The 25,227-nt window shown below is 37.4% G+C and overlaps 1 protein-coding gene across 1 annotated transcript in view; it reads right to left on the bottom strand.

Annotated features, from left to right (window-relative positions):
* Window positions 1-9,163: 9,163 nt before the first annotated feature.
* Window positions 9,164-25,227, bottom strand: part of drd2a (dopamine receptor D2a) — a 102,554-nt gene continuing 86,490 nt past the window's right edge. Inside the window, exons 4-9 of the mRNA XM_038298621.1 lie at window positions 23,385-23,521; window positions 18,388-18,596; window positions 17,469-17,555; window positions 11,385-11,769; window positions 10,321-10,534; window positions 9,164-9,757 (exon numbers count right to left, since the gene is read on the bottom strand). Coding sequence (XP_038154549.1) covers window positions 10,338-10,534; window positions 11,385-11,769; window positions 17,469-17,555; window positions 18,388-18,596; window positions 23,385-23,521 — 1,015 coding nt within the window. The 3' untranslated portion in view covers window positions 9,164-9,757; window positions 10,321-10,337. The remainder of the gene's footprint in view (window positions 9,758-10,320; window positions 10,535-11,384; window positions 11,770-17,468; window positions 17,556-18,387; window positions 18,597-23,384; window positions 23,522-25,227) is intronic.

Consider the following 25,227-nt stretch of genomic DNA (forward strand, 5'->3'; position numbering starts at 1 on the left):
TCACCCAAGCAGAGCTCTTATTAAGCATCCAATGAGAGGGGGGGGGATGATGTTACTGTTTTGGTTCGGTCGAGTGAAGGCCTTCGGCTCGGTCCAGTTTTCTGCAGACCCAGTCTTCAGTCCTGTCAGTTCGTCCAACAACAGCTCAAAGAGATTTGGATCAATCTGATTGGATGATTTTGCAAGGGGGGTAATTTTATATATCTCAGTGCAGCATGGGACATCTCTCTTTAAGCTATGGTTGTTAGCTTGTAGCCGTAGCCTCCAGCAGCACCTCCTCGGTGCAGCTCTGTCTCTACGTCCCAGGCAATCACACGTCTGGCAACTTCTAAAGACTCCTTCAGCAATTCGGGGCCCTGTTGTTCGGCGGTTAGGTTTAGGTTAGCAGAGCTGGATTAGCTCTTCTCTGTCTCTGCTGCAGCAGGCTTCAGGTGACACTGCCTTCAACTGGGTTTGAATCATAGGAAGAAAAAAAACACTGTGTTCAGCTCCTTCTGAATCACAGGAAAAAGGCAGTCTGACTCGGTCCAGCGAGCACAGACTTCTCCAGAGGGATTTGGTTGCTACTTAGCCTAGCCCTCAGTTGGCGCTCAAACTACCCTTATGCTGCTTAGGGCCACCGGAAAAATAGGAAGTTGAGCAGGAAGTTACCTCTTTTATAACCTCCGCCAGAGGGGTGTGTCTTCCGAGGGGAATAGTCCTGACTACATCAGCGGCACTTGATCACAACACTGGCAACCTCCAAACCCAGTTCTTCCAATGAGATTCCTAGATGAAGAATTACAATTAGGCACTTCACTCGTCTCCGCTTCCCTGGAGTCCAGCAGCAGCTGGTTTTGCACCTCTGCATCCGGTGCTTTGCATTGCACTTGGTGATCTTTGCCTTGGATACAGCTGCTGGACCATGGAAATCCATTCCACAAAGATCTCTGTTCTTGAACTAATCTGGCCACATGAAGTTTGGAAGTGTGTAGTGACTGACGCAGAAAGTTGGCAACCTCTTAACACTATGCACTTCAGCATCTGCTGACCCCACTCCTTCAGTTTATGTGGTCCACTACAGCACTTTGTGGCTTAGTTGCTGTCATTCCAAAATAGTTCAGTTTTTCGTGATACAACTGACAGGTTACTTCGGAATATTAAGAAGCAAGCGACTTTCACAATTGGATGTGTTGCAGAGGTGACATGCAATTGCAGTTCTACATTGGAATTCACAGAGTTTTTGAGAGGGACCCATTATTTCACAAATGTTTGTAAAAACAGGCTGCGTGCATCATTGCTTGATTTTATACACCTGTGGCCATGAAAGTGATTGGAAGACCTGATTCCATCATTTGTATGGGTAAGTGTATACTTCTATGTATACAAAATGAAATTTCGTTTAGTACAGCTCTCAAGACATTTCCATTACTTCAGTACAGTAGTAATAAAATGTAAACATGGTAATCAAATGTAAACATAAGGGAGATATGGTTTACAGTTTTTCCAACATTCAGCTCTTTTTTCCCGTTTTATTCAACATTCAGCAGTCTAATAGCATTTGGAAGAAGCTTTTTTGGAATCTGCTGGACCATGCTTCGAAGCCTGCAGAGGCTAAAGAAGTGCACGTGCTTTTGTGCCAGTGAGCTGGTTTACAGTCCAGGTGAGGTTGTCTGTGATAAGCACCCCCAGAAATTTGGTGCTGCTAACCAGCTCTACAGTCAGTGAGCCCCAGGGCAGCTGTGGCTACAATGTAGCTTGCCACCATCAGTGTGTGAGTGTGTGTGTGAATGGGTGAATGAATGTAGTGTAAAGCGCTTTGGTCAAGTCTCCTAACTTGAATAAAGGCGCTATATAAGTACATGCCATTTACCATTTACCATTACAGCTGAGTTGTTGATGAGCAGTGGAGCATGGTTAGGCCGTTTCTTCTCAAAGTCAACGGTGATCTACTTTGTTTTCTCTGCAATCAGGATCAGGTTGTTGTCTCTGCGCCAGCCCACCAGCTGCTCCACCTCTTCTCTGTAATCTTGGTTGTTGTGGTCTTTGACAAGGTGCATCAGTGTGTTCTGCAAACTTCACCTCAGCCCTGAGGGGAGCCTGTGCTTAGGGTGATGACATCAGAGGTGTTTTGTCTAACCCAGACTGACTGAGGTCTGTGTGTGAGAAAGTCTAGCAACCAGTTGCAGATGAGTGTAATGAAGCCCAGCTTTTTCAGTTTTCCTAACAGCATCCGCACGTGGGTGTTCTTCTCCTCTAGGTGTGCCAGGCTCAGGTGAAGAGCGGAGGAGATGGCATCTTCAACTGGAACATGTCAAATTTTGTCGGCAGACTGCAGACGATGTGTTCTTTAACCAGCCTTTTGAAGCAATTTATCATGATGGAAGTCACTGAATGAGGTGATCTGAGGCTTTTTTGATAACGGAATGATGGTGGCAGGCTTGAAGCATGTTGGCACTATGGATTGGTCTAGTGACGTGTTGAAAATAAATTTATTCATCACACACTGGCTCTTTTTTGACAAAGTTGTTTTAAAATGACACAATATGGAAAGAACTGAGCAGTATTGGATATGCGGAGAACAACAACTTTGTGAACTCTAAGACCCATTTCAATTTAATTAATTTTCCTTCATATATTTAAACACTTTTTTCGGTTAAAATTTAGAATTTTTCTTCAATAGCTTCTCTTCTCTGCTCCTCTCATCTCTTCACCAGTGTTGCCAACTCCCCAGCAAGAGAGGCCACTATTAGCTGTCCTCAAAGGTGCTATAAGGCGCTAGATAATGCCTTTCGTCGAATCAATGGTAAATAGCTTAGTCCGACGGACTTGTTAGAATAGGTTTTCACTCAGAGCTGCAAAGTTCAAAAGTTGGTAAAAATGAGGCAGCAGTCTTCAAGTTAGTCTGTTTAAAATCCCCAGCAATGAAGAAAATGTCCTCTCTTTGTGCAGATCGAAGCTCAGAGATAGCCTGGTATAGAGTTTCATGGCCTCTTTTGTGTAAGCGCTGGGGGGCACATAAACAGCAGTAATGCTAACCATACTGAATTCTCTTGGCCGATACAATGGTCTTCAGGTAACAGTCAGAAACTCAATGTCTGGAGAGAAGAAGCTGGCGACCAATCTAGCATTTTTACACCAGCTGTTGTTGATGTAAACACAGAGCCCGCCACCCCCAGTCTTACAGCAGAGTTCTTTATGCTTGTACTGTATTTGCACGGTATAGCTTTAGTCTCTCCAGGCTAATAACATTGTCTTGTATTCCTGGAAGGAGCCAAGAATCAGTCAGAATGATGGCGCAGCAGTTACTTGTCTCCTTTATTGAAGATTTTGAGTCAGAGATTATCCATTTTGTTATCCAATGAGCGGGATTGATTGTAGTGGTGGTCTGTGGGGATTCCTCCTTAGCTTCGCCATTACCGTATTTTCACGACCATAAGGCGCACCGGACTAAAAGGCGCACTCTCAGTTATGTGTCCCATTTCTGTATTTAACACACACATAAGGCGCACCGGACTATAGGGCGCATTTTTTATATACAGGTGCATGTCCTCTACTACCTTTAAATACCTCTACTGCGTATTTAAAAATACAGCGGGGGCAAAACTGAGTATGACTGTGCTTTATTCATGTATTTATTACAAAGTATTAATCAAACCTGGCAGCTGGCCGTGAGACAGACACATCGCAGATGACACAGCGCTGTGATCACTCCTAAATTAACTTAAAATCCTGAAACCTGCCGACAGAATATGTTCGCTTTTATTACCGGTATCCTGGTGCCTGCAGCTAAAATTATTTAGATGAAAAACACCTGTCAGCCACCGCGGTTAACGAAAGGATTTCTCCTGTCGGCGCACCGCTGGTATGTGGGGGTCTGAGCGCCTCCGACAGAAATAGATAATCTGGATGAACTGACTGCAATTATTAAGTTTTCAGGTGGACTTTCTCACTTAAAAACATATTAAAACTACTTTATTCCCACTGATCACAGCAAATAGCTGCAAGATTTAGATTATTTAGATGAAAAAACACCTGCCAGCCACCGCGCTGAAGAGGAGGAGACGCGCCCACAGGCTGCTGTTGAATTAAGTTTTCAGGTAGAAAAATAGAGCGGGAGCAAACCTGAGTATGATTGTGCTTTATTCATGTATTTATTACAAAGTATTAATCAAACCCATCAAAGTCATCATCCTCTGTTATCCTCAGCATTCCTCTGAATTAAACAGCTGCGCTAAATCAGACATGCCAGTTTCCCCTTCTTCGCTGTCAGTCACTTTCCGTGCAGCGCGGCTCCTCAGAAATAATGCCGGCTTTTGCGAAAGCTTGAACAACAGAGCCAGCAGACACAGTCCATCTACAATCCATCCGCAAACGGTGGCGTAACTTGCCCGGCGCTGCCTTCCATTTATCATGAAACTGTGGTCTCCGTCTGTCATCCATCGCTCCCACGCCGCTCGCAGCCTTACTGTGAACGGCCGCTCCACACCGATGTCGAGCGGTGGAAGTTCCTTTGTCAGACCCCCCGGGATAACGGCGAGCACAGTGTTCATTTGATTCATCTTTTTTTCACATCGGCTGTGAGATGGGCACGCAGCGATGGTGATGCGTGGAAAAAACCACCTAGTCTTCTCACATACACCTGTCTCAGCCACGCATCCACCGAGCCTTTTCATTTGCGTTAATATCATATGTCATCAGAGCGCAGTACTGTCTCGCTGTCAGCTCCCAGATCAGCTTCTCTGATTGGTTGATGCGGCGCGTCCAGCAGCAAAACTTAAATTTTTCCATGTCGAGCAGCAGCAGCGCGTTGGCGGTGCGTCAGATGCTTAAACGCTCCCGACGTGCTGCACCAAAACGCGCTGCAGGACCTTTTGCTGCACCTATACGCGCGTCAACCATTGACTTTGCATGTAAACTCGCTGCTTCTGCTGCACCTGCTGGGTCCGGTTCACACCGATGTCGAGCGGTTGAACAGCGAGCACAGCGTTAATTTGTTTCCCCATGTTTTTCACATCAGCTGTAAGATGGGCACGCATGGAGTTACATATTAACAGCGATGGTGAGGGGTGGAAAAAAAAACACCTGGTCTCCTTACATTCAGCCACTCTTTCATCATCTCCTCAATGAGGTGGTCTCAAAAGTCGCAGTTACAACACACATAGGGCGCACCGCACCATAGGGCGCACCGCACATTTTGAGGAAAAAAAAAGACGTTTAAGTGCGCCTTATAGTCGTGAAAATACGGTAGTCCTCCTCTGCAGCCTCGATTCCTCCATCTTGTGCATCTCTTCCTTCGGCCTGGCCTGGTACATGAGCTTGCTGTTGCTTTGTTTACATCGGTCCATAGCACTCCGCAGCTTTTTAAACAGTCAAGAGGGGTTGTATTTAAAACATTTTGTGACCGTAGCCCCAGCAAGCGTTGGCGGTCATAGATACAGGATCAATGCCTGGTTTGTAGTGTTTTAAACGGCATATTTTGTGGAATTGTTGAGAGCTATTCCTGGCTGCTACCTCGAGACACCGCCAGGTCTCTCTGATGTTGTGCAATATGGTATAACTGTACATGTAGCTACAGTCTTCAACTAAAACCTGTGACCTTCGCTAACAACATTTGTACCTGCAGTGGTTTGCAAAATAGTTAGGTTTAACATTTTTTAAGACTTTGATTGTCTAGTTTGAGGGAGGGTGTTTTGAATCTTATGATGGCAGTTAACAATAAGGTGGGACTTTTTGGCTGCTAAACTGGTTAATATTATACTACACAGATAAGGACTACTTTATATTTCTTCGTAAAATTTAATTAAGTAATAATAAATCATATGTGGGGTTAGTGATATCTATGTGTGCAATCCCTAAAGACTTATTAGATGTAGTATTTGGTAAGTTATAATTTAAGTGTTATGTATGACATTTTGGCATACAAAATATCAGTTTAAGCCTTTTCTATGGACTTTCAATGACCTGACTTTCCAGATTTGATTTGGATTTTAAAGACCAAAATTCTAGAGCTCACAGAGAATGTAGGCCACATAATTTTAAAAAAGAGCCATGAAAAGGTTGTGTTATCATAACTGATAAAATCACTGCAATATTGTCAAAGTTAAATGTTTTCCTTGTATACGGTCCTTCTACTGAGACCCTGATCAGTTAGACCAATTGTTCCTAAACTTTTTTAGCTGTAACCTCCCCTTTTGTTACAATACCAATTACCAATGAAATCAAGGGAAAAAAAATCACTTAAATAAATTACATTTTGAATTAAATAAACTATAATCCCCTCTTAACAAAAAACAGTAAACGCTAACTATTTTTTCTTGATTGTTAATCTACTGTGTATATCAATTCGACATTGCTAAAAAGTAAATCTAAGAATTGGTAATTAATTTTGTTCCATTCTAGTTATTATCTATTTGCTACCACTCTGCTTAGGGCTGCTTAAATGCACCATGGCCTTTATTGTTAATGCCTTAAAAGCTGAAATAAATTGCAAATGTGTCACTCTAACAATATTCAGTGATTTATTGTGGCAGCTTTTCTTTCCGTTGCATTGACTTAACCTCATTCTCACTTTCAAAACCCCTGGAGAGCAGCATTTCGAGTTACACACATCCAAATAATTAAACCTGGAAGCAACACACTCCACATACAGGTCATGAGATCGCCATGAAACAACTCAGCTGCAGAAATGCCGTTACATTAATCAAATGGGGACCACAAAATACTGACAGGTTTAAGTTATAGCAAGGCTTATGCGGACTCATACAATAAACAATGAATTTGTTTGGCACTTAACTACACATTTTATTTTATTGGCAATTTTTTTTGTAACATACATTTCATGAAAAGTCAAGTAAAGGAGTAGTGTAGCATGCATCATTTTCCATTGCAGGCATATATTCACAGATAATGCTTTAAGAAATATATGTACAGTACAGGACATAAAACATAATGTCCATAATGATAACACATGCACCTCATTAAATAAAATATAGAAAATCTTATATAATTAAAATTTCAATTCAAAACTGAGACTGAGATGTAGTGTCATTTTAGAAAGAGGAATATAACTCAAACATGTATTTTTTTTGCAACTTTGATGAGTATGACTTTCAGCTAATGAAAACTTAAAATTCCATTCCAGAATACTTTTTTAGGAATACATTTTTTACTAAACAAATATGGTCTTAAGACCATATAGAAGTACTTTCAAGCATACTGAAGGATAGTTGGGTCAAATTATAATGCGTGTGACAAAATGTTAACAAAAACAAGCAATTTTTTTTTCCATTAAAGTGGTTCCTCCAAGGGGTTGGTACTGGAGCCGGTTAAACACCAGTTCTACTGACTGAAAGTACAAATTTACTTTTACACAATCTAAAAATAAAATTCAAGGTTTGTCACTGTCTCTATATAAGAATGACTGAGCAAAACTTTGTGACTGGTAGTTTGAAAATAAAGTATATTTTTTTATCACTGTCTTTTTATTGAAAATAAAGTTTTAAGTAAGCAAAAAGTGCTGCAGTGTTTTCTAATACTAATCTGACTTTTATGGGGGCAGGTAAAAACAAAAAAAACTTATTTAAGAGTCTTTCAAAAATTAGAACAAATCAATTGGTTGTGTTCATCTCTTCAATTCAATTCAGTTCAATTTCTTTATATAGCGCCAATCCACAACAAATCATCTCAAGGCACTTTACAGAGACAATTCAACCAGATCATACAGTTAAACTGATTGAAAGTTTTCTATCTAGGAAAACCAATTGATTGCATCAACTCATTGACTCGAATGCAATCCCTCACACTAAGCGTGCTTGTAGCGACAGTGGAGGAGAAAAACTCCCTTTGAACAGGAAGAAACCTCCAGCAGAACCAGGCTCAATGTGAGCTGCCATCTGCCAAGGCTGATTGGGGTTCAAGGAGAAAGAAACAAACATACAAAAATAAGCAGATAAATAAATCTTTTTCCAAAAAAAAGTTAGGGAATAACTTTACAGTGATATAAACATGTGGTACTAAAAATACACATTACGGCCAATTCAGATTGAAGAATGGTTGGGCGAATCATCTGCGAGTGAAGCTTTTATCCAGCAGAATCTTACCAGAGTTTAGGAGAAAAAAAACTGGAATCTGTCATCAGTGTTTTACACTCTGCTTTACAGATGAATGTTTATTTTGCAATCTATCTGGAATTCAACCTCCACATATGAAAGAAGAGCTAAGAGGCCCAGAAGTCACATTGCTTGATATACCGTACAGTGCAAAGTTTCCAATATCAGTAATGATTCAGAATAACATTTCATCTTTTTGTTTTTTCTGTTGTTTTTTTTTTATAAGTCTAACTTCAGAGAGACCATCTACTGGGACATATCAGTAAACTTTATGGTTTCCTCTGCTGAAAAGATTGATGGAGAAGTCCATTATTCCAGCACCATTATTCCAGATCCTTACTCTGACAGAAGCATTACTACCTGATAAATTTACAATGGTATCACTTAATTTGATTGATTTAACTCTGATTTCAACTGTAGAGAGTAACTCTGCTCTAGAATCAATGGTTAATCTCATATCTGTTTGGTTTTCAAACATTCTGATTGTATGATCTAGTTGTATTGTCTCTTTTAAGTGCTTTGAGATGACGTGTGTTGTGAATTGGGGCTATATAAATAAATTAAACTGAATTGAATAGACCAAAAATAAAGTATCTTTATTAGGTCTAGGTAATATTTAACTTTTTAAAAAAGTTAGTTTTTCAGTTTTCATCAGCTGTGAGCCATAATTCAAAGCAACACTGTGTAACGTGGACCACTTTGGACCAGCAGATTGAAAAGTCCTTGAGATACAAGGCTTCATTCACTTCTCTAGTTTCAATGGTTAGTCTTATATCTGTTTGGTTGTCAATCAATAATTTTTAGCTTAGTTAGCTCCAGTGTTGAAAGGGAGCTCAGGCTGCAGTAAAGCAGTATTCTGGATCACATAACTTATCAGTGACACATTACACCCCCTCGAATGATATCAATAATACACACGTTAAGTGCTGTATATTGGCCTGAAAAAACATTTAATTTATATCTCAAAATTAGGCTAATACTTGGGTCAAAAGTTATACACTCTTGCTTTGATGGAAAATAAAAGGAAAATAAACACTTGAAATACATTACTCAACATGTAATGAATCAATAAGTTTCATTTTTTTAAATTAATTTATTAAATAAATTACTTTTATAATTATCTTCTAAACAATTAAGATATATCTTTAGTAGTAGAATAATTAATTTATAAAATGCAAATACTGGCATCATCACAATTTTGAGAAAGCAAACATACAGTTTGACAGACAGTCTCAACCCAAACTACGCTTGATAGATATCAAGAGCAAGATTGGATGCATCAACATCAACAGTGCTTTCAACCCTGAAGTCATATCTTTTTCATCATGAAAACATTAAGTACACATACAGTAAATAGCAGTATGCTACGTGTATGTGTGATATACACAGATGGCTCCTTACATAACACACACAATGATTTTAGAGAACTGTTGCTTTTTCTCAATTAACAGATCATTGTTACAGACTTTTCTTGTTTTACATTCAGTTATCTGGAGAATAGGGCTCCACAAACAACTCACACAGACAGCGTCAATGTGCCTTCCAAGAAGATACTTCCAGTTTTTTTTAGTTACCTTTCAGTTTTCTCTCCTTGTGGTGCACTTTCCTTTTGAAGGATGAGGTATTTGCCAGACCGTTTATTTAGACCTTCTCCCTCAGTCTACTATGTACGACGGAGTATTAGGGCCACACATGAAGAGAAAAAATATTTTTGCCATGACGAGATTAAACTCGACATGTCGACTTTAAACTCGCCATTTCGAGAATAAAGTTGAAATGTCATGTTGAGTTTAATCTCGACGTGTCGACTTTAAACTCGCCATTTCGAGAATAAAGTTGATATATCGTGGCGACTTTAATCTCGACATTCCAAAGTTTGGAGAAAAGAGCAACCGCGCTCCACAGCTGCAGTCTGCGTTTTAAGAGTGAAGGTAGTCTTTGACGTGCTGCAACTGTATAGGATTCTGTGCATGTATCCTGTGCAGCGGTTGGCTCTCTTGAACTAATTTAAACTTAATTGTCGACACGTCGAGATTAAACTCAACATGACATTTCAACTTTATTCTCGAAATGGCGAGTTTAAAGTCGACAGGGCGAGATTAAACTCAACATGACATTTTAACTTTATTCTCGACATGTCGACTTTAAAGTCGACATGTCGAGTTTAATCTCGTCATGGCAAAAATATTTTTTCTCTTCATGTATGGCCCTAATACTCCGTCGTAACTATGTAAGGGATGCAGCAGCTTAACAGTGTAAAATTTTAATGAATGCCTTCCGAAATTCTATATTAAAGGTGGTGTATATAATAGGATTTACAGCACTGTTCACGTAGCCCAGCCAAGTGAAAGCATTGTACATCTCAGCAGGAACCTTGCATTTGGTACAGTGAGTGTTCAAGATATGCGTGATGAAAAACGGCAACCAACATATGATGAATACACCTGAGGAGATAAAAAGAGACAAAAAATATAAATGTGAGAAAAGAAAGTTATTGAAAACGGAGAAGAGCTTAGCTCTAACCATAATTAGACCCAAACATGCCCTAGCTCACATATTATACTCCAATTCATCCTAGTGGTATTTTTTTAGGTTAAGGTCAGGACTCTGAAGACTAGCTAACTTCATTTAAAATTGGATTATCCATGTTTTTACTTATCTAACATACTTATTGAAAAAGAGATCTATAAACTGTTCCATAAAATTAAGGAGAAATTAATTGTGCATACTGTTGAAATATGGTGTAGAGTTAGGAGATCTTTTTACTGTAAATAAGGGGCTAGGACTATTACAGCCTCCCACCATATATATTGAGACAAGTACTATCATCCTGGCAATCAAACCAACACATGGACATTGGGTTGCCAGATTGACAGTAACAATGTGTCGATCCACACAGTATGAAGTGACAAATGTCTCCTCTGCACTAAACTGTTGTGGTAGGGGGCTTTACATAAATACATCAGATTTTTTGCATTGCACTCAGTGAAGTAAGGCTTTGATACAAGTGTTTGGCCAATGGAAAAGTAGGATAAGGACGGCCTTGTTTCTTAGGCGTAGCAAGAGGTGAAATAAGGGTCTAATATTGCAACATGAAATGTGCATAGAGAGGGATGTAATTAGTGCTAATTAGTACAGTAATCATAACGCGGCCTGTCACTACAAAAGGATGCTAACGACATTTTTGCTACAAAATATTTCCGAAATCTGTCTTTTTAATGCAGAGCTATGGAAAACCATCAAAGTCCTCTCAAAAAACAGAAAGATATACGATTTAAAATAAACGTAGCTTACCGAGGACAATGGCTAACATTTGAGTGGCTTTCTTCTCCTTCTGCTGAGAAATCTTCCTCTTGCTCATATTTTTGACAGAAGTTTGAGTCTTGCCATTAGGTAAGGCCTGTGTTTGGAAGGCCTTGGCTACAACTGGTGTAGCGTCCACATGGGACTCCTTGGGCTCGCCGTTTTCCTCTGCTTTATGGCCGTCCTTAGGGGGTGTAGGAGGGGTGGAGGTGGGAGTAATGTTAGCCTTATTGGGCATTAACTGCTGGCGGCTGGTAGCCGGAGTGTCTCCGATAACACTACGTGACAGATGCTTTTGCCTATGGCTGCTGCCGCTATTGTTTTGCTCATCGAGCTCCATATCATCCCCGTCAGTGGCTGCATCTTTGATGAAAATCTGAAGTCCAAGATATGCAAAACAGGTTGTCATTGAGCAATTGAAGAAAAGTGGGACATTCAAAATACAGTGCCTTGCAAAAATATTCGCCCCCCCCTTGAATTTTTTTTACCTTCCCGCACATTTCAGGCTTCAAACATAAAGATATAAAATTGTAATTTTTTTGTGAACAATCAACAACTAGAATCTAAGATATCTGCCTCCGTGTCTTTTAATGGGGACACACTCTCTACACCTTGCCGCTCTAAACCCAGCTAACCCCTGTAGAACTGCTTGGCTGTGTCCGAATGTCCCACTTAATCACTATATAGGGCACGATATAGTGGTCCGATCCAGATGAATGTCTGGTTGAGCATACACAAATGAGCTCATGGTATGGATCGTGCTACAGGTACGGATCGGGTAGTGACAGTCTCTAGACAAGCAGCTATATCCGAGAATGCTATGTGAGGAGAGCTCTCCCCGCAAAGCATCATGGGATTTGTTGTCACAGCAGCCTGCTGTTGCTACCCAACAGTGACGACAAATAAAGATAGCACAGGCACTGTGCGGGGAGGCAGAGTTACGTGACCAACGGGGAGTGAAAAGTAGTGATCAATTGTCCAGACGGTCATTTGACTGAGTTCACTATAAAGTCCACTATATAGTCCCTGCTTCATATAGTGATTGAGGGATTTAGGGGTTAGGGTGGACGTTCGGACACAGTTGTTATCTCCTTTTACTAAGAATTTTAAAATCAATTTTAAGGGTAAAATAAAAAATACAATTATCACCTCTGTAAGTCTGGTTTGGTGGGAAAATATACAAAGTAGCTGTCTGCATTAAAATTTAAAACAAGAGCAAGTTAAATAGTTCATCACAGCTAATACATTGCATTTTTTATTAAACACATAATGTGACGTTATATGAGGACAGCCATCTCAAAGTTATTCAACTCCCTTATGGCCAGAGATGGCAAAAGTACTCACTTTCCGTACTTGAGTAAAAGTACAGATACTTGTGTTAAAAAATACTCTGGTAACAGTGGAAGTACTGATTAAACTTCTTTACTCAAGTAAAAGTAACAAAGTACAGGCTTGTAAATTTACTTAAAGTATAAAAGTAAAAGTAGAAACCACTTTTTTAAATGGATGTCTGCCAATAGGACTAGATCTCCGTTGTGTTCATTTTCAATCATCTCGTCGTCCATACTACTATGCTAACGCCACCGCCACCAAGCTGCAATGATTTGCCGCGAATTAATACCGCCGAATCTGTCGATTCATCTTGTAGTGGTGCGTCAAATGCAACGTAGATTCCCATCCAATTAGACTGAATTTGGTATTTGTGAGAAAACGGCTCGCCAGCTCCCGTCTCACGTCAGAGGAGGAGTAAGCAGATGACTTGCAAAAAGGTGGTAAGAACCAGCGGACAACAAAATTCCAGTTCAAAAGCGTGTAGCGGTTTATTTACTGGTGCAACGGTGAAGACAAAAAAAAACAAAACAAACAAAATGCTTTCAAATAAAGAAAACAAAACCGGCCATTGCAGGCAATACAAAACACTGACAGCCTCACAGCAAGCTGACTTTATATATAGTCTCTCTAAGCAGACCTTCAAGAGCAGTTTCTCCAACCAGTCTCTCCAAGCAGACCCCTAAGCCATTGGGAGTGTGCCCCTTAAATAGACCCACCAATAATCAGCCAATTGGGACAGCCCAACTAAACAGGAAGGGAAATCCCCAATAAAGCACAGTTAACATTGTAGAAAAAATGGAAAATGATATATGTTCATAACTACTCGCCACACTCCTCTATCATATGGAATAATAGATTTATTCTACATCGCAATAAGTCATTATTCTACAAAGATTGGATGGAGAAGAATATTTGGTCTATTATACACTTAATGGACACTAATGGTTACATATTAAATTACGAACAATTCTGTACAAAATATCAGTTCCTTCCTCCAAAAGATGAATTTACAAGATTACTTAATGCCTTGCCAGAACAATTTATTAATCAGATTCAAAATATAATAATATATCATCCAATTACCCCCAAACTACCCGATTTATCTATTAATGGAATATCAATCACTGATCAAAAATTCAATAACCACACAATTAGAAACTATCTAAATGAAACTTTGTTCCCTGGGAAAATAAATAAAAATAACATTCTTTGCAAATTTGAACAAAAATCAATTGAAATACCAAGAACTTTTTTTTTTTAAACTTCCTATACAACCAAAAGCTAAAGAAACTGCCATCTACCCATCAAAAGAACTACTAAGAATCCGTTTTAATATTGATGACAATAAATGCTCATTCTGTGAAAGTGATGTAGAAACTATAGACCATGTCTTCTATGAATGCAGTCAGACTAAAACATTTTGGAATTGTTTAGAAAGATGGATCAAATCAAAAATTGCACTCCCTAATTCTATTTCTAGAGATATGGTAGTTTTTGGAATACTATTGAAAGACAAAACAATAGAACTCTGTTGTAACCTAATTTTTTGTTTAGCAAAATTCTTTATTCATAAACAGAGAGTCTTGAGATCCTCCCCTATCTTTAGTGTTTTTTTATCTGAATTTAATTTATATTTGACATCTCTTGAATGTATTGAATCTTACAAATACCTGACTGAAATACTAATGGAACTGCCCCCTGATGTACATTAATCCTAACATATGAATCCCCTTGTCTTTATGTTATTTTATTGTATTATTAGCATTACTCACGCATTTTTTATTTTCCTCATCAAAGTTACTTTGTATTTTCATTCTGAAATCTGCCTCTACTATGCCTTCTATAGAATTAGAATTCTAATGTTCTTATTGCCTAACTTGTTTCTACCCACCTTGTTTAAATAAAGTTCATTTAAAAAAAAAAACATTGTAGAAAAATAAATACAGACAATAGCATCATTCATACAAAAACATACATATTAATGAAATAATTTAACCATGCTAACATTACCATTTCACCTACTTATTACCATGCAAACAATTATTACATTCATTGAAATCCCACTTAACACCCCTGCCCCCTAATAGTCTTTTTCAATGCCCTGGGACAATGGATAAGAGACTGGCTCCGATGCGGTACGTGTTTCCTCTGCAAAATTGTTGGGAATATGTGAAGTTCCAAAGTAATGGATTTGGATGGATGGTTAGGAAATGGATTAAAAAGTATAGATTAGAAGACAAGGAAATAGCTCAATTTAACCCAATTAGCGTTATTCCTCCATGGCTAATACCTGAGGTTAATGTAGATTTGCAAATCAATACAATGAAAAATGATTGGAACATAAATGAAATAGGGATAAAAACTGATATTTATTTAAGAACTACATATAATAATTACCTTAAAATTTATACAGATGGTTCTAAGAATCTAAAAGGTTATGTGGGTATAGGAATATATATCCCAGAGTTTAAAAAATGTATTCATAAAAGAATATCAGATCAATTGTCGGTATTTACAACAGAAATGGTGGCAGTTATATTAGGCTTGCAATGGGTGGAGGAGATTCGACCAATCAGGGTGGTGGTGTGCACAGACTCTAAAGCAATAGTGGAAAGTATTAAGGGAGAAGGAAATAATAGAAAAGATTTGGTATTAGAAATTCATCATATTTTATTTAGATTATATAGGGGTGGCATTGATGTTTGGTTTTGTTGGGTGCCGGCACATGAAGGAGTAAAAGGCAATGAAAAGGCAGATAAATTAGCTAAAAGGGCTTTAGAGGGGGAAATAACGATTTCAATTACTTTTGGAAAAGGGGAAGGGAGATCACTTATTAAAAGTAAAGAAATGGAGGAATGGCAAAAAATATGGAACGAAGATAGGAAAGGAAGAAGATTATATGAAGTGCAAAAGTCAGTTCGAATTCGAAACATTAATGAAAGAAACAGAAGAGAAGAAATAATAGTTAGTAGATTAAGAATAGGTCATACCTATTTAAATGACATGCTTTATTTAATAGGGAGGAAAAATAGTGATAAATGTGAGAAATGTGGTGAAAAAGAAAATGTAGAACACATACTGATGAACTGTAAGTTATATGAACACGAAAGGGAAAAATTAAAGAGAATAGTTAGAAGTATAGGGCATGAATGGAATCTTAAAGGAATATTAGGAAATGAAGGAAACATAACAGGTATTCATAAACTAAGGAAAGCATTGTTTATGTATCTTAAGAATACAAAATTAAAAAATAGAATCTAATAGATGTGAAGTAACGCTGCTACACACTCATGTACAGTAGTTGGCGGTATGCACCTTAAAGTTGCTTGTGATCCGCCATAATAGAAGAGAAGAAGAAGGTACGTGTTTCCACACGGACCAGTATGCTGACGGACTAAGGGAAGAGAATGTGTAATTTGACTGGGAAGTTTTATTACCGACTACGGAATGTATATTAAAGCTGTCGCAGTGGGTACCTTTAGAGTTTGCTACGCTGGTGAGTAAGTAAAGTGTTGAATGAAAGGTGACGTTGTAATTTCGGAACTAGTGTAAATTACCTGGTGAATTGTTTGGAACTGCCGCCGCCATGATGGCCGGTTTATGGTGCATGCTGGGAAATGTAGTGAAGGATGTGACGCTGTGCGTGATAGACAGCGGCTACACTTTGGGAACAGAGGGGGAAAACGGCTCAGTTTTCACAGTGACGTGAAAAATAATAACGGTAACTCCATTGAAATGAGTAAAAGCTAAAGTAACGAGTCAATTTTTTAAAATGTAAGGAGTAGAAAGTACAGATATTTGTGTAAAAATGTAAGGAGTAGAAGTAAAAAGTCGCCATAAAAATAAGTAGTAAAGTAAAGTAAAAATATCAGAAAAATCTACTTGAGTACAGTAACGAAGTATTTGTACTTCGTTACTTCCCATCTCTGCTTATGGCTAAGTATTTTGTAGAGCACCCATATGCTATTTTGACCTGCTGCAGATGTACAACTCCAGAGCATCACTGAACCACCACAACACTTCCTTCAAGGCAGGTTGATATCCAAAGTACCTTCATTATTATTTCTCCACAATCCTGCTCATCCATCGGCCAGAAAAAAAAAAAAACTGCTTGGATTCAATGCTCTACAGAATTCTAAAAAACACTTGGACTTATTGATATACGTAGTTGTAAACAAATTGGGGCTGACTGGGTTTTTGTGAGTCACAGTGTACATGTCTTTGAGTTTAGCCATGGAAACTCAGTTTTTACCATGTATCTGGTAGTGAAAATATAAACTTTTGAAAATGTTGGGAGAAAATCTTGTTGCAGTTCTTTTACAGTCTATTTTCTGACCACTTGACCTCTCAGAAATCTTAATGCTGCCACTGATTGCTTTCTCTCTCTCTGCAGATCAGGCCATCTTATCCACCATTTCTCCAACTTTAAATCATTAAATTATAGGTTTAGCTTTGTCTCTAGTCTCACCATATTCCCTCCTTTTGTGCATGGCAGACAGGACAATACCCTCGACTTATCAATCCAACTCCTATATATGTTTAACTTTCAATATTATTTCTTGAATTTGACAAAGAAAAATAATTTCATACGGTTATACCAACAGGAAGGAGCTGGATAAAATAAAAGTTAATTAAATGGGAAACTCTTAAAACAGTAATTAGTCACAACTCTTGTGTTGTCTTAAAAAGAAGAGAAATTAGGCTTAAATGATTTCAAAGAATTAACAGAAAAAGGGGACACACCACTTTTTTCTTGTTGGTCGGTAAACTTCCATTGGACTTCACAATCATGGTGCACAATCTCACATCCTCTGGATGAGTGCATTTATCCTGTAACAGAGACAGCAGCTAAGTGAGGCTAGGAGGGGGCAGAATGTGTAAACAACAGTCTAAATTCTGTCAATGAACAGGAGGTCAAATATTACTCTATGTATGATCAGATGAAAAAGGAATAGGGAGAAAAAATATCATTCTTTTCAGAATTGTATTGTATTATATTGCATTGTAAACCAAACAAATTTTATTGATAGAATAGGTCCTTATTTCCGAAATACATGTAAAAACATGGTAAAAATGCAAAGCATAAAAGAGTCTGTAGTGATGTTTTGCTAATTTTCTGGTGAAAACGAAATAATATTCTTCTATTTTTTTTACTGGCCAATGGCCGATATGAGACTATGCATAAGATTGAGTAATATTTCACCATAAAATTTGGGTTTTACAACAGGGGGTTCTATGAGTTTCCAATGTTGCTAGGTTAATTGTCACAAAATGTTTACATAATGCAGTTTATGTTCATTTATAAGGTTATGTTCATAAAGCAGTATTAAAATGTCAAGGTTGCTGGAATTGTACCTTTTATTCAAACTTTTGGGATGATATGCAACTGCATTTTTTATTGTTTTTATTTTATTTTATGAAGTGTCACAATTTAACAAAATACCAGTAGTTAAAAAATGAGTGTTGTAAAGGTGTCAGATATAATTGGGCTGAAAAAATATTGAGTTGCTGATCCAGGGCTTCGTACATACCCACATGTTTGCTTTGCACTAAAATAGCCCATAAAAATAAAGAGCCCTACTGTTACAGAGTTAAATCATTCATATTGAATACATAAAGCTGCTGGGCTGTAAACAGAAACCATAATTTTGAAGCTGCTCACCCTTAGTGAAGTTGCTATGTCTGTGTCAGCGGGCTGACACACACGCCGCTTTGGCTTTGTGTTCACACGTTTTCTGCGCTTCCTCAGGACCACATAAATTTGCACATAAACCAGAAGAGTAATGATAAAGGGTACGTAGAAGGAGACGATAGAGGAGTACACCACAAAGGCTGGGTTGGCGATGACACAGAGAGAGGCGTCACGGGTTGCTGTGGAGATAAGTGCATGGTGATTAAAATCTTTTGAATGAATTTTCTGAAGAGAGGAATTCTTATTTGGCTTGGAGTTTATTTGGTTATGGTAATTCAAAATACATCTTCAAATTTCCATCTCTTTAAACTTTTCTACTTCATAGGTCATCAACAAAGCCAAATGTTAAGGTCGGGTCAGTCCTATTTCTATATACTCTTATTGGAATTCAGTTAACAGTTTTATTATGACTTTTATATGAAAAATATTGAACAAATATAAACATAAGTTTGACATCAAAGGCAGTAAATTTCTTTGATGTTTCCTTGTTAAGTGTATTAAATATATTTCTAACCAAATTTCAAAACATTCGTAACAGTAAGCACATAGCACAGCTTGGAAGTAGGTGGAAAAGATGCATGGTCTTTACAAGTTAATACTCGGACCTGTATTTGTATTTATTCTGCCCTGATAAGTCTGAAACAAAAAATAAATGTATTGTAACCTTCAAGTTACTTACATTGTAAATGGGATTCATGCATGTGTAACTGAAATGGTCCTAAATCCATTTTTTATCTCTCAAAGTCAACTGTTGACATGTAGATAACTTGCATGTTTAGTTTGTTATTGGTGCTATTTTTTCACTCCATTATATGATGCTAACCTTTACTTTTGGAAGGCCAAGCAAAGTGTGAGACTTCTAACTGAGCAAAAATTGTTATGGTCTTGGTTCTGTTAAGTTTTTTCTGAGTTTTCAGTTTCATATTGATTCATGTTTTCATTCCTTTTCCTTTGCTCTTTTCTTAGAAGCCTCTCTTCACACCTGCTCCCAATCAGCTCGTTAGTCCTCCCTATGTTAGTCAACCATAAATGCTCTCCCTCTGCAGTTCTTCAGTGCTGGTTCCTTGTCTCTCCTCGTCTTTCCCTAGCTCCTCATTCTTGTTTTCCCCTGATGTCTCCATGGTTCTGGTTTATTTATCATTTTAAGTTGGATTTTGGACTTATGTAGTAAAAGAGCCACTTTGTTTACTAGGCAAATTCACATTGAAATTCAAGGAACCCTAAAAAAACGTTTACATTTTAACCAACTTTAAAAAATACTGTAAGGTGTAACAGCTAACTTTATCAGTTTTACTTGAATGTTTAGTGGAGGATGTTCTTTTTCCGAGGGGATCATCAAAATATGTGGTCCTCCTAATTATATATCATTCTGGTGATATATTTACATAAGGGCTTCCTACGAGCTCATCCCCATTTTAACTTACCGTGATGAGTCTGACATAGTGGAAAATTGCAAATCTTCCTTTGGAAAGTAAGCTTGTATGAGCTATGCAAACAGCAACTTTTAAACAGAGCATATAAGAAGAGAAATGGGCTTGTGCATGCTTTCACATGCATTTAATAGGTCTTCCCTCTAGTGGGTACAGGGTTGTGCATGTGCATTTTTATGAAAAAGTGGAAAGGGTGGGTCTTTTAGTCTCCACCATATCTTTAAGCACTGATTTTGAACTGATTTAAAATGACCATTGTCATTCTTGAATGAGTAAAAGATATTTCTTATTCCTGAATCGTGAATGTACTGTGACAAAGTAAAATATTAATAAAAAGAAAACAGGGTTTTTGTAAACCCCAATATTTGGCGGTGCAGTGGTTAGTCTAGCTCCTTGACACGCATTTCGCTGGCCTTGATTCCCTAAAGAGGAGTAAAGGGAACTTATTATTTCTAAATTTCTAGATTTAGTCACTTCTGTCTTTGCAAATTCTCATCTGCATCATGGTAACCACAAAAAAGACCTAAATCAGAGTCAACCAGACCTTCACTCAGTTTTTTCTGAAGAGGTCCCAACACTTATAAAGAGATATTTATTTGGTCTTATTTTTTAATTTTGTGTGAAATATGCTTTTTATTAATTTTTTTTTATTCTGCTAGTGTTTGAAAAAGTACAGCGCCAGAATGTATGATGATTTTAATGACCTTAGATTTTATGGCTATTCTGAAATTATGTAGGTTTTTGTAGTACTTAATATAGAATAAAGCAAATCATAAAGCAAAAGTAAATCATTACAGCTTTTTTAGTCAGTCCTTGGTTTTGATTTTAGTGCCAACCAAGTTCAATGGTCCCCTATAACCCCCTCTGTAGAATGTTTCTGGCTAGTGGTTCTCAAACTTTCCATAACTGCTAGCTCATTAAATGTTTAGGTAACCAAGTACCAGAACTAAAATACTGATATGAAAAAAATTTAATATATTGGCATTGTAGGTTTGGCTGAAAGATAAAGTTTAATGGGTTACTTTTCATCTAAAAATCAAATATTTAATTTAAAAAATACCTGACGATAAGTTCACAGAAGGGAGAGTTGGACATTTTATATCTGCAGTAACAAAACAGCCATCCTGATAGTTTCTATTTCATTCTATATTTAGTATTCATGGTAATATACAACTATTAATGCAAGGTAGAATTTAGTGCCTGAATAAATAAAATTCAAACAAGTAAACTTTCATGAGCATACACTGTCGTGAGTATAGTACAGTAATTACTGTACTGATGTTTTTAAATCAAATGGTTTACCCACTTATAAACTGGAAGATGTTTCAGATCCATGTAAAAACATAACCAGTAGCACTACTTGCTTTATTACTGTTATCTGCTCATGCTGGCAGTTCTTAAAACACTCTTCCCTGCAAATTTAGTGTTTTTTATTTGAATAGATCAATGCATTAAGACAATTTCCCTGTGTCACAATGTTATTTTGGCAGTTAGCTTCTACTTCGTACATTTCTTGTAGTTCTTTTATTGCTGTACTACCTCTCCATTTGACAAGTTTCTTCCTTGTAATATAGTGACAATTTATGATTGGCGTCATACCTCGACTGGCGGACTCCTAGCTTGGCTTTCAAGATTTATTTTAAAGATTGTTTGCTAGGACATGAACACCCAGCCAGAAGTGGTTGCAAATGCGGAGAGCTTTAACTATATTGGTATTTTGTCTTATTGAGTTGTTCTCATACCTTAAGAAGAAGTTATTACTTTTTTTATATTGTCATTTATCTTGTGCCTACAACAAACTGAAAATTAACAGTAGTTAATGATAAAATATCAATATTTAATTAGGTACCACTAAAAGTAATCCAAGTATTACTAGTGTTATGTATGTCCCAGTTAGGAGAACTTGGCCATCCGATACTGGTTTGAATGGCTCAGTCCAAAGCTAAACCAACATCGAACTGGACCAGACTGGAAAATTGTTTTTAATTTCTCTTTTCTAAATCTGACTCAGATTAGGTTTTTTAAAAAGAATAAGGGGTAACGTTTCGGCCTCAATGTAAAAAGTATTTTAGCGCAACAAAAAACATGCGCCTCCATGTTTATGGCAAAACTTGTAATTCATAAAACTTAATGTTGCGTGAAAATAAGCTGCAATCCACGCAAACCTTGAGAGAGGATTTGGGGCATTGACACAACTTTTTGCTAAATCCACAATGACAAGCTAAAATGTTCTACAACTCACCCAATAGAATGAAATGTGTCTTTTTTTGTTTATTTTAACTATAGTGGCATCAAACCTGATGTTTTTCCATAGGTTGAGCTTTTATGATGTAAACATGAACTATTAAACTGAATCACATTAGACATCATACAAGACAGTACCACACCTAAATAAAAATTGAAAGGGCTTCAGTCAGATGAAAACCGTAAATATATATTTTTTTAAGTCATGGTGTAGTGCATCGTTGTGTGTGCCAAGAACCATTAAACTCTGTTTTATTCTAAAAGAGAGCAGGTCAGACATCCCGCTGACCTGCTGCTACATGATGACAAATGACTTATTTGCTTGTTTTGACTGTCTATCCCACAGAGGGGCACAAAATATTGTGTCTTGACCTGTGCTAGTTCAAGATCTAACCACCTCTTAGCTCCCTTTAGAAGGCAGCGATTGACAGGTTGGATATATAAAATCACACTCTCTCCCTGACAGCCAAACTCGTAAGTTAAGACATATAACATTGCCTAAAAATGTAATTTAATATAAACACATCAAATAATAATTTCAAGCGAGGAGCAACTTGACAAATAGAGCTATAAATAGAGCTATAACTACACTAATATAACTTTAAATGCAGTATTTGGGATTTGAAAAGGTGTTTCACTAGTGGTAGTTTAGACCAACTCAATTCAGGATTAATTTATAGCCACTGTGTTTACAAGGGGAGATAGTAATCAATGTGTTCTAAACATAAATTCGATTTTAAGCTCTATAAAAGAAATAAATACAAACATGCATCTTAATAAATGCAGTTAATTAATTTTTTAACATAACACTGTATTATATACATAAAGGAGATACACATTAAGCTTGCAAAGGAGTGGGAAGAGGACATCATTATCTATTCCCACTCCATATTTACATATCAATCATGTGTTCAATTTAGCTTGAGATTTGTTAAATCATAGTGACAGTCTGACAGCATTGTTGCCATGGTTATTTGGACATGCACTAGGTGCATTTCATCTATTTGTAGTGATTCACGTACTAGTTTGTAAATATTGTATTAAAAAACAAAAATTTAGAGTGACTGAATGAAAACTAAATAGGTTTATGAAAAGCAAGTTAGCTTAGTCCAAAAAGACATCTTATCAGAGTTGATTTATCTGTAACCAGTGTTTTTGTTCTTGTTATTTTGTTCTTGTCAGTGTTCTTGTTATTCAGTGGAATAAAGCCCCATGGCTTAGTAAATGCACACACAAACAAACAAAATACGTTTCCGGGACTGTAGAGCATATTTATATTGAACTCCTTTGTACCTGTGTTATTGAGGCCAAATAGCAAGGGGCATGATATGGCAAAGGAAAGAACCCAGACAACAGAAATCATTACAGTGACTCTTCTCCTGGAGCTGTAGCGTGTGTTGTACAGCATGGGCATTGCCACTGCTGTGTATCTAAGAGAAAAGCAAAGAAAGAAAAAAAAACTTTATTATCATGTTTACTAACCAGAAATTGGTTTACAGAACAGTATGGCATACATTTTGCTCCTCAGTGTTTCATTATTTTCACCCTTCTACTACCTGTACATTCTTTTTAATTCAATGGATGGGATTATTGGCCTGTAGCATTACAGAGAACATGAAGTCCACAACTGGGTTAAATTTGAAATGTTGCCTGTCATTTGTTATCAAATCCTTTCTGATGTTAGTCTGCCCCTTAGGAAACAGTCTTGTGCTGCAGGCTTCAGTTAACTTCAAAATTAGATTTTGTAATGTAAAGAGTTTTTTATTGTTGGTTCAAAGATTTCATCATTTAACCTTGCTCCAGTGTTTGACCTTATTAGTATTACTGCTGTAAATACCAGGAAATGAACACCATTTTCCTTTGTGTGATTCATTGATTTGATTTTCCAGCTGGAGAGACCTCATGCATATAACTTGATGAGGTTTGGCTTTTCGGAGACTGAAGTGTTGTGATAGCTTTGAATAACAGACAATGTTTATTTTATAGATAAAGAAAAAAATAAATAAAATTGAAGAAAAAAACATATGTTATTACAAGAATATTTTTATAAAAACAGAAATAATGATGATTTTCTTTTTTTATATATATATAAAATTTTTATTTTTAAACGTTTTCACAGTATCAAGACATATATAAACACAAACATAAACATGTATGGGAAGCATGCCAATATTCAAAAGACAAGGTTTTAAGTACAGAAACGTATCATTCTTACAAAATCTGACCGTAAGGGTTTTATGTACTCAGTCCTTTTGCATCCTGAGGGAAAAAGACAACTTTTCCATGACATATTCCGTGTATTATATTGATCCAATCCTCAGTAGTTGGAGATTCCACTCTCAGCCCCTTTCTAGTGATGGCCTTTTTACTTGCAATAAGTAACATACCAAGTAATCTTTTATCATTGTTATTCCAATTTGTCACAGGAACATCACCCAAATACAGTGTTTCATATTTAAGGGCAATTTTAGTACCAAATACATTATTAACATGTCTACCTATCTGTGTCCAATAATTAATTATAACGTGACATTCCCAAAAAATATGGAAGTGGTTGGCACCAGTGACCCCAAATAGTCTCCAACATGCATCCCCACCACCTTGATGACGTTTCTGGATAGGCGTAATAAAGTACCTGATCAGATGATTTACTTAATTAACCCCACCATGAGATAAAACAAGGATGGAACAGCACACAGAAAACAAAAGAGCTTGGTAAAACCTGTAAAAAATCACAGAATTCACAGTGTACTCATTCATTTTCATGCACAGCTCACAGCAAAGTGGACTCACAGCCAAACTCCATGTGACATCATAAAGCTGTTTATGTATCCGCCTGTCAGCATGTCCTTCTAACCCATCTTTTCCTGCTCCTCAGTAGTTAGCTTTGGGAATGGTCTCTTGATCACACTGGCTGAGTAAAATACTGCATCTTTGAAAGAAAACTTTGAATAAAAAATAAATGCTGCATGTGTATCCACTGACTATATTATGGGTATAAAGTTTGTTGGGAGCTGGAGAAATACACCTTTTCTCCAGCAGAGTCCGCCCTGGATCCTCCCTGCTGAGCTGCTCTGCACACCTGCAGCTGATGATCTCATCTGGAGGACCTGGACTACTTAAGCTGCCTTCAGAC

This window comes from Cyprinodon tularosa, unplaced genomic scaffold (genome assembly GCF_016077235.1).
Source record: "Cyprinodon tularosa strain WSP-4 unplaced genomic scaffold, ASM1607723v1 ctg41, whole genome shotgun sequence".
NCBI lineage: Eukaryota > Metazoa > Chordata > Actinopteri > Cyprinodontiformes > Cyprinodontidae > Cyprinodon > Cyprinodon tularosa.